Source organism: Falco cherrug, chromosome 2, assembly GCF_023634085.1.
Source record: "Falco cherrug isolate bFalChe1 chromosome 2, bFalChe1.pri, whole genome shotgun sequence".
Lineage (NCBI taxonomy): Eukaryota > Metazoa > Chordata > Aves > Falconiformes > Falconidae > Falco > Falco cherrug.
In genome coordinates this window covers 101,544,667-101,557,657 of record NC_073698.1, presented here as the reverse complement: position 1 = coordinate 101,557,657, position 12,991 = coordinate 101,544,667, and the positions used below count along the sequence as shown (strand labels likewise).

Below are 12,991 nucleotides of genomic sequence, written 5' to 3'. Positions count from 1 at the left end.
AGCCTTATTTAGGCATAAGATAGTTCGACTTGATTTAGCCTTCCACTCCCTTCTGGCTGTGAAACGGAGTAGCACTGACAAGACTAATAAAAGGATTAATTATTGAAGTGGCTTCAATTTCAAGTGCAGTTCTCCTTCCAAGCTACTCTGAGACATACAAGCTGTTTAATTTCCAAGAAGAATCTAACCAAGAGGCTTCAGCTGAAAGATTCCAGCACTGCATCATGCTGGCTGTTGCTGCTCAGCATTTATTTTTAAGGCCCTTAGAACGGGACGCAGTTCACTGCTGTCAGGCTGCCATTTTGAGAGCACGGAGATTTCAGAGGGCGAGGATGAAATAGAGCAGGGCTCCTCACACTTTTTAACCAGGGGGCCAGCGCGCGGATGCAGTGGCAGGCCGTCATCTGCAGCTGGTTTCCCCCAACCCCTGGCAGGGGGGGACAGGGGGGGGTCTGTAAATACCAGGGGATTGAGGACCCTGGGGGGGGTGTATCCGGCCTGTGGGCCGTAGTTTGAGGACACCTGTAATAGAGACATGTGACAAAAATGAATGTAAGCACAGACCATACTTACTTATTTGAGTTTTTCACTCAAACACTGGCTAAGGAGCACAATTAAGAGCACAAAGAGCTGTGATGATTATAGATCCCGTTTCCTGGAAGGAATGAGCTCCCTGCAGCAGGCTTGCGATCCATCTCCCTTGTCCGCCATACTGGGTGCAGCTATCAAGACAGTGGGGTGGGCTGCAGCTGTGGCCACTGAGCTGCTGGGCAGTGCCTCCTGCCCGACACAGCCAGCTCCAGCTGACCCATGGCGGGGCACAGCTGGGCCCTACAGCCCAGGGGGACAGCGTGTGTGAGAAATGGGAAAATGCTGCCTAGCTGCGAAGGGAAACGTGAGAGACAGCACCCGAGTAAAAGGAGGATGTGCTCCTGCAGAGACCACGCTGGAGCAGGCTGTCCTGCAGCTCATGAAGAGGACCATGCTGGGCCTCCACAGGGAGCCCAGAGGGGCAGGTTTCCCTGCCAGGAACTGCAGCCTGGAGGACCACACAGGAGCAGCTGTTCCCGACCGGCTGCAACCTGCACAGGGCAGCCTGTGGGGATGGGGGAAAGGGGGCATAAGGAGCAGCAGCGAGGAGCTGTTATGGACTGACCACAGACCCCATTCCCTGCACCACGTGGAGGAAGAGGTGGGAATGGAGTACAGCTGAGCCTGGGAAGAAGGGGAGGCGAACAGGAAGGTGGTTTAGTATTTTTCTTGTTTCTTGCTCTCCAACACTTATTTTTCATTGGTTAAAAATCAAATTTTCTGCACTTTGAGTCTGCTTTGTCTGTGACCTTCCCTGTCTTTTTCTCAACCCCCAGGCTTTTCCAGCTCAAGTTCTGCCCCTGTCCAGCAAGTCAAGGTCAGCCCACCTCACCCGCAGTCAGTCAGATGCCTGCATATCCACAAATGGGGAACAACCCTGTCACACAAGCCCAAACAGCATTTTAACAGCAAGTACATTTATTGAAGTGTTTTTAAAGTTCCGTGCTCCATCAGACACCGTTCATAACTTAGAGCAGAACATCACGACAGGTTCCAACTGGAATATTAAAACCCGCACATAATCATGTAAATTAAGAAGCAGAGTTAAACTGTTCAATCATTTTGGTCTTCATCCCAGTCCTTCTTTCCTGATGGAGGTTTAGGGCCACCAGCTGGTTTTGCCATGATGATCTTGAAGATAAACAGGGAAGCAGAAAAAGATTAAGGTTAGAATCAGACTCTTGCACCACCTATAGCCATAATGATGCTGGACCAACAACATTCACTAAATTCATGCAGTTTCCCTACTCTGAACTAAAGCCAGTGAATACTATAATCCATCTAATTGAGATATTTGCAAATTAGGTTTTTCTTCTTGGAAATGGCAGAAGCTGAGCCCTGATACACTAAAAAAGAGCTTTTACCTCATTTTTGCATGCAAATTAAGGCTTCAGTTAGGTCTACAGAAAGTGAGTGCTCAAATAGGCTGGTTTACAGGGACTGCTTTACAGGAGGCACACTACAGGACGTGTAAGTATCACTGCTATTGTTCTGAATTACTGAGTCAAACATCACACTTTACAAGCATGAATTCCACTAGTCCTACCATGTTCAAGGCTCATTTTCTGCACTTGCTGTAGTGAAAAGTAAGGCAAAAGTAACATGGCACTTTTCATCCTTTCAGTAAAAATTTGGGTTTAGAAGTAAAATTCATTTGCAAAGGCACCGATAAAAATGTCGCGATCAGCACACACAAGACAGCAGTGTTACACGTCCTCGAGACAGAATCTGCCATGTGCTCGTCAGTATAGTGATGCATGCACTCACACACAGATACCTCTCTGCTAGAGAAACAGAGCTATTTTTCAGGCTCATCTTTCCAGTCATCCTTATCCCAATGTCCTTGTTGCTTAGGGGCTTTTGGACCGCCTGCTGTTTTTGCCATAATAATCTACAGAAATTTCACATGCAAGTACATTTTTGCTGAAGTTCCACGAAATACACAAATAATTTTATCATTAAGATTATGACCTCTATTTTTCCTAACATTGGATTTTCATGTAAAAACAATGTATCACAGAAGGTTTCTTAGGTTAAGCCTTGTTCCTATGAAAGTTAGGATAACTTCCTGGATATGAGTATCAACTGTCAAATCTTAAAAAAACAAAAAACAAAAAACAACCAACCCCAAAACCCACTAACAGTGCTCCTATGAAAGCAGCACTCCAAATTCTGAACTCTCGAACAAACTTCCTGGCTTTCAGAAAGAAAAAACCCACGTTTTTCAAGTATCATATTTTTACACCTTGCATTCTGCATCAGTGTTCTTCACGCTGAGTTAAAGCTTTCAATTCAGTGCCTAAGTTACTATAAGCTTACCTGATCTACCCTCAGGACAGTTACTGCTGCATTTGTAGCTAGCTTGATACCCCAGGATTTCCCGAGGTACGTGTCTAACACACCAGCTTCCAACATATCCTTCACAGCAGCAGCTTCAGCCTGTCAGACAGGGAAAAACATTCAAAGCTTTGTCAGGCTTCTACCGAGCAAATTACCGGGTTTTCAGGGTTACAGGTTTAGAGCAAGTTACCACTTTTCTGATCTCATCTTCCCTCTTCAGAAATTCCTCATCCATTAGCAGGAAGACAAAACCAGTAATTACTAAAGACTTATTCTCCATCACATTAGTTCACTGTCTCCCTTACTCCCTACACGAGGCCACTACACTACATTTAACTCCTTGCTAATGAAAAAGACCACACTTCAGTATTACAGTAAGTCCTTCTTTTAGACTGTGCAACACAGAGCTTCAATAATTTAATCTATAAACACTTCATATTGATAGAAGTACTTTTAAATACAACCCTGTACTGCAGAACACCAAGTACTGTGATAGACTGTTTACCTCAATATCAAATCCAACATTTTTGTTCCCTTCCTGATGCACAGCATAAAGTTTGGAGATGACCTCATTAGCCTTTACTCCAGAGTTTTCTGCCAGTGCTCGAGGAATGGCTTCAAATGCCTCAGCAAACTTCTTGATGGCATACTGGTCAAGCCCAGGACAAGTCTGAAGTGAAGTCGAAAGCCATATGTCAGCATTTCAAAAAACAAAGATAAGGAGGCATCCCCCCCCCCATTTTCTATTGATTTATGTGCATTAATACACATGTATTTTTTGGCATAAAATAATATGCATATAATTTTGTAAGTCACATATGTGTGTATAAAACAAAATAAAAAGTAAAAAAGCCCATTTGCTGTACCTCTCCGTAAGATGTGATCTGCTTGGCCAATTCAATCTCTGTTGCACCACCTCCAGGAACAAGACGTTTATCCTGTGAATAGACCATCCCAAAATGCAAAGTTTTGCTTAAAGCATTGTATTTATTTTCACTTTTTAGAATTTATATACTCTACCAAGAATGCAATAGAGCTTTAACCCACACAAGCTTATTAAAGATCTGCTTCAGAATAAACATGCAATACAAGAGAAATTTACCAGAATTTCTTCAAACATGTTGGAATGAATGAGTAAAAAGAGCTTCTTTTGTAAAAAACAAAATAATAAAGTACTGAGCTTTGTGTCTGGGGTTTCTTTGGTGTTTTTTTGTTTGTTTGGTTGTTTTTTTCTGAGAAAGTAATTTCAGTTTTTCACTAATAAAAAAATTCCTAGATTTATCTCATCTTTTCCATTAACTTACTGGGAAATATCATGCAGGAAACCAATCTACTGAAGTTTAACATGTCAACAAATACCACAAGGTGTCGGAGTTTTGTTTTAAATTAAGCATTTTGTACACTCTCTGGCAAACCAGCATTCACTTAAGAACTCCCAGTCTTTTAAACAGAAAAGTAATCATCCTAAATCGGAAGTCAGGACAGCTCCTGGAGACAATCATAAATGTGGAGTCTATAGCTGTTCCAGTACCCTAAATCAATGTGCATGTCTTGGTATGTACAGGATATTAAGCATCAAACAAAAGTTTAATATTTTGCATGCCACCTGCTGAGTAAATATACAAACATTTCCTTTTATACTTAAAAAAAAAGGAAAGAATGAAGTCCACAAAACCTCACAGAAACAACTCTGCAGAACTGAGTTCTTCCACCTATAAAGCATTTTCTGTAGTATGTAGAGGAAGCATGTCTTGTCACCAATGAACTAGAAATTCAGCTTACAACTGGTCAGTTCCTCCTGATCCCCACTGACAAAGCAAGCTATCTTGCTTTTCCTCTGTGCCTGGTTTCCAAGGAACATTAAAAACCATTTAGGGAAACAAAGAGCTGACTGCCATTACAAAGCAGCAGAATTAATCCATCTTCAAGAACTCGCTTATTACTGGAAAACTGAGTACACGCTGAGCACCATCTTTTCTGTACACTGTGTTCACAGCAACGTCAGCAGCAACCTTCTCAGCACAGCCCTCCACACCTCAATACTACACAGCCTCCTCTGCACCTCAGGAAGGCTCTTAAACTGACAATGTAAGTAACTGCTACAGCCTTTGCAGCAAACAAGCACAAGTCTTGCCTCAAACTGATTCATAGCTCAGGTTCGATAACAAGCTTTCTAGCCACTTACCCTTGTGAGTACTTTGAAAGTATTTACACCGTCATCCACTGCTCTCTCTATGTCATCCATCAGGTTGTCTGTAGATCCACGAATGAGTATAGTAGAAATGGCACCATCCTCCTTTTCTGTTCAGGCAGACACGTACATTACTGAATTAAGGTTGTTAGGTGTAAAACCCACATGAACATCGTACTTCTAGAACAGCAGCATTAAGAGTTCTACAGAACGTACATACCATGTTTAAACACGACGACCTGTGTATCCCCAACCTCTGACAAATACACACTATCGCAGTGACCCATTTCTTCTAGAGTAGGGGGAGTCTAGAAAGAAAAACAGGAGTTAAGAGGTGAACCTGCTCATCAGTGCTCTCCCTTCTGCTCCTCATTTGAAAAGTCCGTACCAGTCTGGGTAGGGCTGTTGCACCAACAGTTTTGCACAGTCTTCTCAGATCCCACTTGGAGTTCAACCTTTAACAACAAATTTCCAGAACGAATGTTAACACATATGAGTAAGTATTCTCTTAACTTGGCAGCATTTTTTAAACTACTGACATCTACAATTTCCTGTGTAAAGTTATAAAATCCACTCATCTATTCTTTCAAGTTATAACTACCTATTTTCAGGGATGCTATGCAAAGACTACTTCCTAAGAATTTAAAAACAAAGTAGTTCAAATACTTTATCAAACTTCATCTTCTAGTGTGTAACACCTGAATTATCCTTACAACACCTCTTTAGCAAACTTTATCTAGTTACGTGAAAGTTTACAGTATCGTGCTCCATTTCCAAAAATTCACTTTTTGGACACCACCAATACAGTCACAGCTTTCAAGAAAGGACCACTTATTTGTGTGAGATGTGAGAGCCACTGCTGGTCATTTAACTTTATGCCATGCAGAATGTATTTCAAGGACGTACAAACATGCTTTATTTACAAACAAGAAGATTTAAAGCCTACCGAAATGAAAAGTATTACGAATTAGTTCCTCCATCCCTCAATACATTAGTGATGCACAGAGACATCTCATCATTGCTGAAGCATCACAAGGACTGTGACCAGGAGGAACCATTATAGTACAATCCCCCATGCCCTTGGGGCCACATCCCTCTTTACTAGATCCACAGATTTTGATATTATAGATTTCAGCTGTGCCATAAAGACACTTACACCAGAACAACAGTACCATATACACAAGTTCCTCCCCACCGAGCTGTCACACAGAGGTGAAATACTGTCAAGAAACATAAGCTGTGAAACAACCAAATTGCAGTGCAGGTTTTGATCCACTAGAAAACCGAATAGTCTACAATATTTTGTTTCTAATTTGTTTGAGAGGCAAGAGGCACTCAATGGTAAGCACATTTCATAAACCCAATAGATAACATGTTTTTATGCTCTAGTACTTACCTGACTAACATAAGATTGTATTTGTTGGCATAATGGAGAGCCATGTCTGCCACTTTGCCACCTGTTACTACTACATTTGCACCACTATCAGCAATAGCTTTGACTTGCAAATCCATTAGATTTTCTTCTCCCTTACTGAAATTCATCAGTTCTTCAGCATTCTTTATAAGTACAGTGCCCTAGTAAAACACATACACTGTTATCAATTCAGTGTTAACTGCATGCCTAAAAGATTTTGACAAACCACTTTGTCTCCCAACCTATCCACAAACCTCAAGTCATCCTATTTCATCATACCGCCACCCTTCCCAGGCAACATAGTGAAACAAGTCAAAGAACGGGCAATTCTACCATCTCTAGACAACCCTGAGGTTCAGACATTCTAGCACATAGTTTGGCTCAAACAACCCAACAAAAGCAACATCATCTCCCCAACTCCCAAAATCCTGTAAAGCAAAATTAGGTGCAGACATTTTCTATGAACTTTTTTAAACTAATGAACGCAGTATTAACAAAAATATCTCAATGACCAAGTGTCAAGAATATTTATAGCTAAAACTAAAAATAAAAGCACATGAGCATAAATAGATAAGCAACTTATTTTGAGCTTTAACATACCTTAGTTTCAGTTATCATACCATCAAAAGGGCAGGAATACACAGCTATTTTTGCATCTTTGACAGAAGTAACATCTCCTTCAGTTTCTTTTTTAAAAACCATGCCATGCAGTACTGAGGAAGCAGAGATACCAGCACCCTGAAACAAATGGAATGGGGGAAAGTCATATTATTGATCTTTTGTTGTCATAAAGCTGCACTACCGTTTATGAAAGGCAGTCCTTACATGCATTCGAATGTAGCAACCTCTGTTTTCACCACAGCAAAAGTAAGACTTCAGCTGATCTAGCAACATCAAACAGTGCCTTACAGTTTCCCATTTTAAGATTAGTTGGTAGTCCAGGTTAAGGCCTGTAACATTAATTTCCTGTGCTCAATTTGTAATGTATTTATTAGCAGGGAAAAAACAAAGGAGGAAACTCATACTAGATATAAACTTGCTCCAATCCTATGTAACATACTAAAGCCTGACAAAAAGAACACAAGATTAGACCGCCACATTTCTGCCAGCCTACATCTTAGCCTAGTCTTGCGACTACTTCTACAAGAAAGATGCAATCAACATCCCTGTGTATAATTAAGTTTGTGTATCTGATTTAGTGCAAACTGTAAATATTAATGATTTTTGTTTCTGAAAGCTGCTACTGGACACTAAATAAGGAACGTAAAGATGAATTTCCAAAACTAATTATGCATGCTACAACACAACAGAAATAACAGAAAAGGCACTTTCAAAGATCTAAAAATTAACTTTCATTAAACTGTTTACCTTGGTAATACAGCAACACTAGCTACTTCCAACTTACCACAATTTTGCACACTCTGATATTATCAACATTGAAATGACCAGAATCAGGAAGAATAGAAACTGGCAAGAAAAAAAGAAAAAGACAAAAAAAGAATGAATTTGTGTTGCTTAATGACATCATAAATAATGCCTGGAGCGTTTCTAAAGTACTAAAATTTAATGATTTGAGATGCCTGCCTAAATTTAAGGCAATTATGATCTGCTAATAAACTGCATCAAGAGAAACAGAAATTTTGTTTTTACAGTCTGGAAATCAGAAAGCAACATCTATTCAGGCTGCTCAGCTAATTGAGTCAGAATATCCATTTACACATGTACGTTCAAGAGTGAAGTCTGACCCAGAATACTTTGAGAAAACACTTAAATTAAACACCAATTTTCTTTCTTGGAGATCTAGAGAGAAAACAACAACTCAACTAGTCTTGCTTCCATTGTTCTGAGGCTGAGTTACACGTTACTAGTGTAACGGCTGACCTGAAGCATAATAAATCATCTTAATGATAAAGAGGAAGAAAGATGGGCTTCTGCTTTAAAAAAACCTAGAAAGCTATTTCAATAAAACTTTTAGTAGGAAACAGACCTTTCCCAAGCCACTTCAAGGAAGAGTTCAACATGAAAAAGATTATACTAATTTCAGAGGCTAAAGCATTCCGTCCAATTCTACCTGATAAACTAACTGTACCTTTCATCTTTACATGAAGACATGAGTCATGATCATAAGCAAGCATAAGATGCGTGCACACATCTGTTCTTGTCCACTTACCACAGGCCTGAGCAATAAGCTTTGCCAAAAACTGTTCATTGCCATACTGTTTGCTCATCACTGAAGTGTGCAATAAAGATGCCACTTCTTCAACATCTCGAAGGTTCTTTGCAGAACAGCACACCAAGTCTGGAAGAATTTCTAGGGCTTTCTTGCAAGCCTTTTCATATCCTTCAATCACCTGTGTGGTAAACAATAAATATTCACTACACCACTTCACTATGCATTCATACTGCTTGAATCTCCTTTTAAAAGGGTCATAAAACATTATCAAATGCAAAAGCTTATAAGGGAAGCAATCAATCACAAGCTATAAAATATAAACTGTTGTTCTTCATACATCTTTATCTAAAAAAATCAGTTCAGAAGGAAGCAGACAATTTACAACACTATGACTCAAGAACAATGGGAACGTGTATTCAAGCTATGTGAATTGCAATAGCAATATAACTTGCCTCTGAGACCGATAACCCCATCCTTAGAAGGTCTTCTGCTAACTCCAGAAGAACTCCAGCAAAGACAAGGACAAAGTTTGTTCCATCCCCAACTTCTTGCTCTTGCATGTGGGAAGCCATCACAAGCATTTTTGCAGCAGGATGCTGGACCTTTAAAAGAAGTAAGTTACAGATCTCAGTTACTAACACCCCACCTAGACTACAGCTCCACGTTTTTCTGTGCATCCAGTAAAAGCTCTCTTATTTCAAACTGTATCTAAAGACACTAAGAATGCACAAAATTGGAAAAGAAAGCAGCACAGATTATCTTAATTTGCTAACCTCCCTAATAAGCAAAAGTGCAAACACAGATAAAAAAATAAAATCAAGACAACTGAACACTCCCCCTAGAAAATAAATTAAACATCCTTGATAGCGGTTCTGTGCTATTTCTTACAGGATGCAGTGGCTTCACAAAGCAATGCAACAGGAAAGCAGCCTGAAGTTTAGATCTTCAAGCTGCATTCATGTGTAACACTCAAAAACAGACATCTGAATTACAGTTTAATTCTAGCGGGTTTTCTGCTTACTTTCTTTCAAAGAAAACTATCAATAAAACTGCTGTATCCTTGAATGTAATTAGAGCAAATGTAATTCTATCCTGTGACATGGAAGACTCATTAAGTAGTCTGCAGTTTCTTTTTTAAAAAACAGAATGAGACTTCCACAGCTATTCTACTTATACCAAACACTAACACAATGCATTAAGTAAGGAAATAGTTGATACCTGCACTATTTTTATCAGTGCGTATAGTACTCAGTAGAACATTATTTGTGTTGTGATATAAATATGAATTTGATAGTAAGGGAAAAAGGTTAGGACAGGTCAGTCTTTCCACACATACTGTATTCACAGGGGGGTGCTGCAATATGCTCAGCTTCTTAAATCCAATTAACATATTTAAGCAGACAGGAGAACATGCCAACAACCAACACTGGAAGATTAATGCAATAGCTACTTCATTCAGAGTTCTTTAGACACTGTATTGTCTACACATACCCTCTTCTAAATCTACAGTGGTTTTGGGGAAAAAAGTAGGCAATCATTAAGCATCTTCTGCAACTACTCAATGCTGCTTTACAAGAGAGTTCTGTTCCTCACTGTCGATACAGCCCATTGACGTTACTTATATCCAGTGAAAAACATAAGTGATTTACAAAATGACATATGTAAATCTGGCAGGGTGACATGTACTTCCTCATTAACATTCAGAACCATAAAACTTACCTCTAGCTCTCTCAAGATAGTAGCAGCATCATTTGTAACAAAAAGCTTCTCCAGATGATTGATAACCATTTTGTTCATTCCTAATGGGAGGGGATTTTAAAAATCCTTCATTAGGCAAATGTAATTTTGTACACAGATACTGTTTCATAACTTTCCAGTGTATCTTACACATTAAAACCCGAGCCCTATTTATAATTTAAGGGCCTAAAAGATTTTTGTAAAATAACACCTGGGAGTATATTACATTAAGAGGAAATTGATAATTTCTGAATAAGCAGTCTTCTCTTCTGAAATATTAGTACATCATTTACTTAACTGATACTGGAGCACACCTTTTGTTTTGGTATATCTGACTGGACATGGTATGGTTATGTTCATTATGAGTACCTACCAAGTTATTATCTTTCTTTTAATTTAAGTCTTCCATATAGCTGCGAAACAGCAAAGAGGACACAGCACCTGGTACATAAACCTGGCAAAGGCAGGTACATAGCATATAACTCAAGAGATAATGAAACAAACTCTGATCTCTATAGCCACAATGACGATATATTTAAGAGTTCTAGGGCAAGTCCAAAAAGTTTCCTCAAGAAACAAACAGTTGCTTCTTTGTCAAGGTAGGCTTATTCTTCAAACATAACATTTTGCTCAAAAACACTACAATAATCTTAGGACTTATTTACCATTTGGTCCATAAGCCGTACGGGTGGTTTGAGCAAGTTCTTTGCATGCCTGGATGTTCCTGTAGACAGCTTCTTCTAGTCCTGAATAATGCTAAAAAGGAAAAACATTTTGCTCAGAATTAGGCTTTCTAACAAAAAAGAAAGGAATGAACTAGGCATTTCTCATCAAAGCAGCAATAATCTACTGAGTCCATGAAAGTTTTTGATTAATTTAAAATTGGTATTTCACTTAAAAGTTTGAATGGAAACTAAATCTTACCCAAAGACAGTGAGAAAAGAACTACTGTCTCCTCCTCCCCAACTAGGCTGCTCAACAGGCCCAACAAGCTTCTGAACAGAAAATTTGAACAGGGACTAAACTTTCAATACAGGAAACTATCTTAAACTTTCCAAAAAAGTTAGTGGCATGCCAAAGAGACACAGAAAACAACTAATACCAGATTGGAGAGGGGCACAGCTTCATAAACATGCATTTTTGTACATGCTTCTTTATTCACAACTCTGTATTGCACCAAATCCATTTAACTCTGTTCTGCTTCCAAACGTGTGGTTTGAAAACTCAGCAGAATGTATGATAAAACACTTGTGTTTGAGAAGTCAATCCACCTGGCTTCAGTTTGGAAGCCTTAAGAAAAGGTGGGATCCCCAGAAAGAGCCTTAAGAAAGAAGAAAGAGCAGGGTAAAACATACTCCCTGACCCATGAGAAGCGAGAAAAGTATCTCTAGTAATATTTACTCTATAAATACAAAACAAGTATCTCAGAACACCATCCGCCTCCTTGTTTTGTGAAAGACATCTCCTGCCATTCTGGCCTTCAATTCTCTATGGGAGAACCTGTATCTAGGCCATTCTGTTTCCCTGCTCTCCCTCTGCCATTGACATAAACCATTCTTTGACTCCAAGGAATATCCTGAAAAGAAAAATAAAAGGCCTTCTGAGCAGCTAGCTTTCCTTTCTATCAAGTAGCAGCAACCAAAAAATCCTTTTGCATTCCCCTGCCGTAAAAAAAAAAAACAACCAAAACACAACCATCTGCTTTCTGTCCCACTTATTCCAAGAGAGCTTCTGCTTCATCAGGCATAGTCCTTGACTACTACCAAAATTTACGTTTAACATAAAATACATTCAAAATGGATTTACAGAAAGCAAATATATGGAAAATATACAACACTCATGAAAGTAGTTTTCTTACGGGCACAGCAACAGAAAAACTGTCAAGGAACGTATATAACAAACGGGACACTTCTGAGCAGCTAAATCTATAGGGGCCGGCTGATTTTGCCGTCACCTATAAGAGCTCTCCAAACCAACCGCCTCCCATGGCAGTGCTTTCAGGGGAAGCCCCCAGTGGGGCGCCCGGTCCGGGGCAGCACAGTCGGGGCAGCGCCGCCCCGCGAAGCGGCGGGTGCCCCCGGGCCGGCGGGGGCAACGCCCCGGGCAGGAGGGGGGGGCTGCCAGAGCTTTCTCGAAGGCCGCGTGCACCAGGCGCCGCCCTCCTCCGCCGGCCTTCCAGAACCTTCCCCGTGCCGCCACGCCAAGACCCCCGAGCTCCCCCCCGCCCCCCCAACACAACCCTCCTGAGGAAACAGCGCCTGCCCGGCGCCGCTCTCACCTTCGCCCCTTCCTTGAGCATCTGGGCGAAGCCCGGGGCCTTGGGAACGTGCAGCGCCATCTCCGCGCCGCTGCTGCCACGCACCGCGCAGGGGGCGACGGGAGGCGAAGGGCGCGCAGGCGCGGAGGGGGCAGCCGGGCTGCCCGCAGACAGGACGAGCTGCGCCCAGAAAAGGTCGATGGCGGGGAGCCAGCGGGGCTGCCCGCAGACAGGACGAGCTGCGCCCAGAGAAGGCCGATGGCGGGGCGGGGCGCGGGGAGGCGGCCG

General features: G+C 41.0%; 1 protein-coding gene across 1 annotated transcript; it reads right to left on the bottom strand.

Moving 5' to 3' along the window:
• Nucleotides 1-1,491: 1,491 nt before the first annotated feature.
• CCT8 (chaperonin containing TCP1 subunit 8) lies at nucleotides 1,492-12,880 on the bottom strand. The gene is made up of 15 exons (XM_055703413.1): nucleotides 12,725-12,880; nucleotides 11,112-11,202; nucleotides 10,429-10,508; nucleotides 9,162-9,311; nucleotides 8,707-8,887; nucleotides 7,942-8,003; nucleotides 7,137-7,274; nucleotides 6,519-6,697; nucleotides 5,511-5,577; nucleotides 5,343-5,430; nucleotides 5,117-5,232; nucleotides 3,798-3,869; nucleotides 3,437-3,601; nucleotides 2,911-3,030; nucleotides 1,492-1,722 (listed from the first exon to the last, which is right to left on the bottom strand). The coding sequence occupies exons 1-15, from the start codon at nucleotides 12,782-12,784 to the stop codon at nucleotides 1,645-1,647; spliced, it is 1,647 nt and encodes a 548-aa protein (XP_055559388.1). The 5' UTR covers nucleotides 12,785-12,880; the 3' UTR covers nucleotides 1,492-1,644.
• Between the last annotated feature and the right edge of the window lie 111 nt (nucleotides 12,881-12,991).

What these genes read in the sequence shown, in the direction of transcription:
- CCT8 (XM_055703413.1), bottom strand. Translation starts at nt 12,784, where the DNA reads ATGGCGCTGCACGTTCCCAAGGCCCCGGGCTTCGCCCAGATGCTCAAG. An exon ending in CAACAGCCCTACCCAGACTG is followed by an intron (nt 5,431 to 5,510) that starts GTACGGACTTTT and finishes TTTTCTTTCTAG; the next exon opens with ACTCCCCCTACTCTAGAAGA. An exon ending in ATGTTGGATTTGATATTGAG is followed by an intron (nt 3,031 to 3,436) that starts GTAAACAGTCTA and finishes CCTGTCTGACAG; the next exon opens with GCTGAAGCTGCTGCTGTGAA.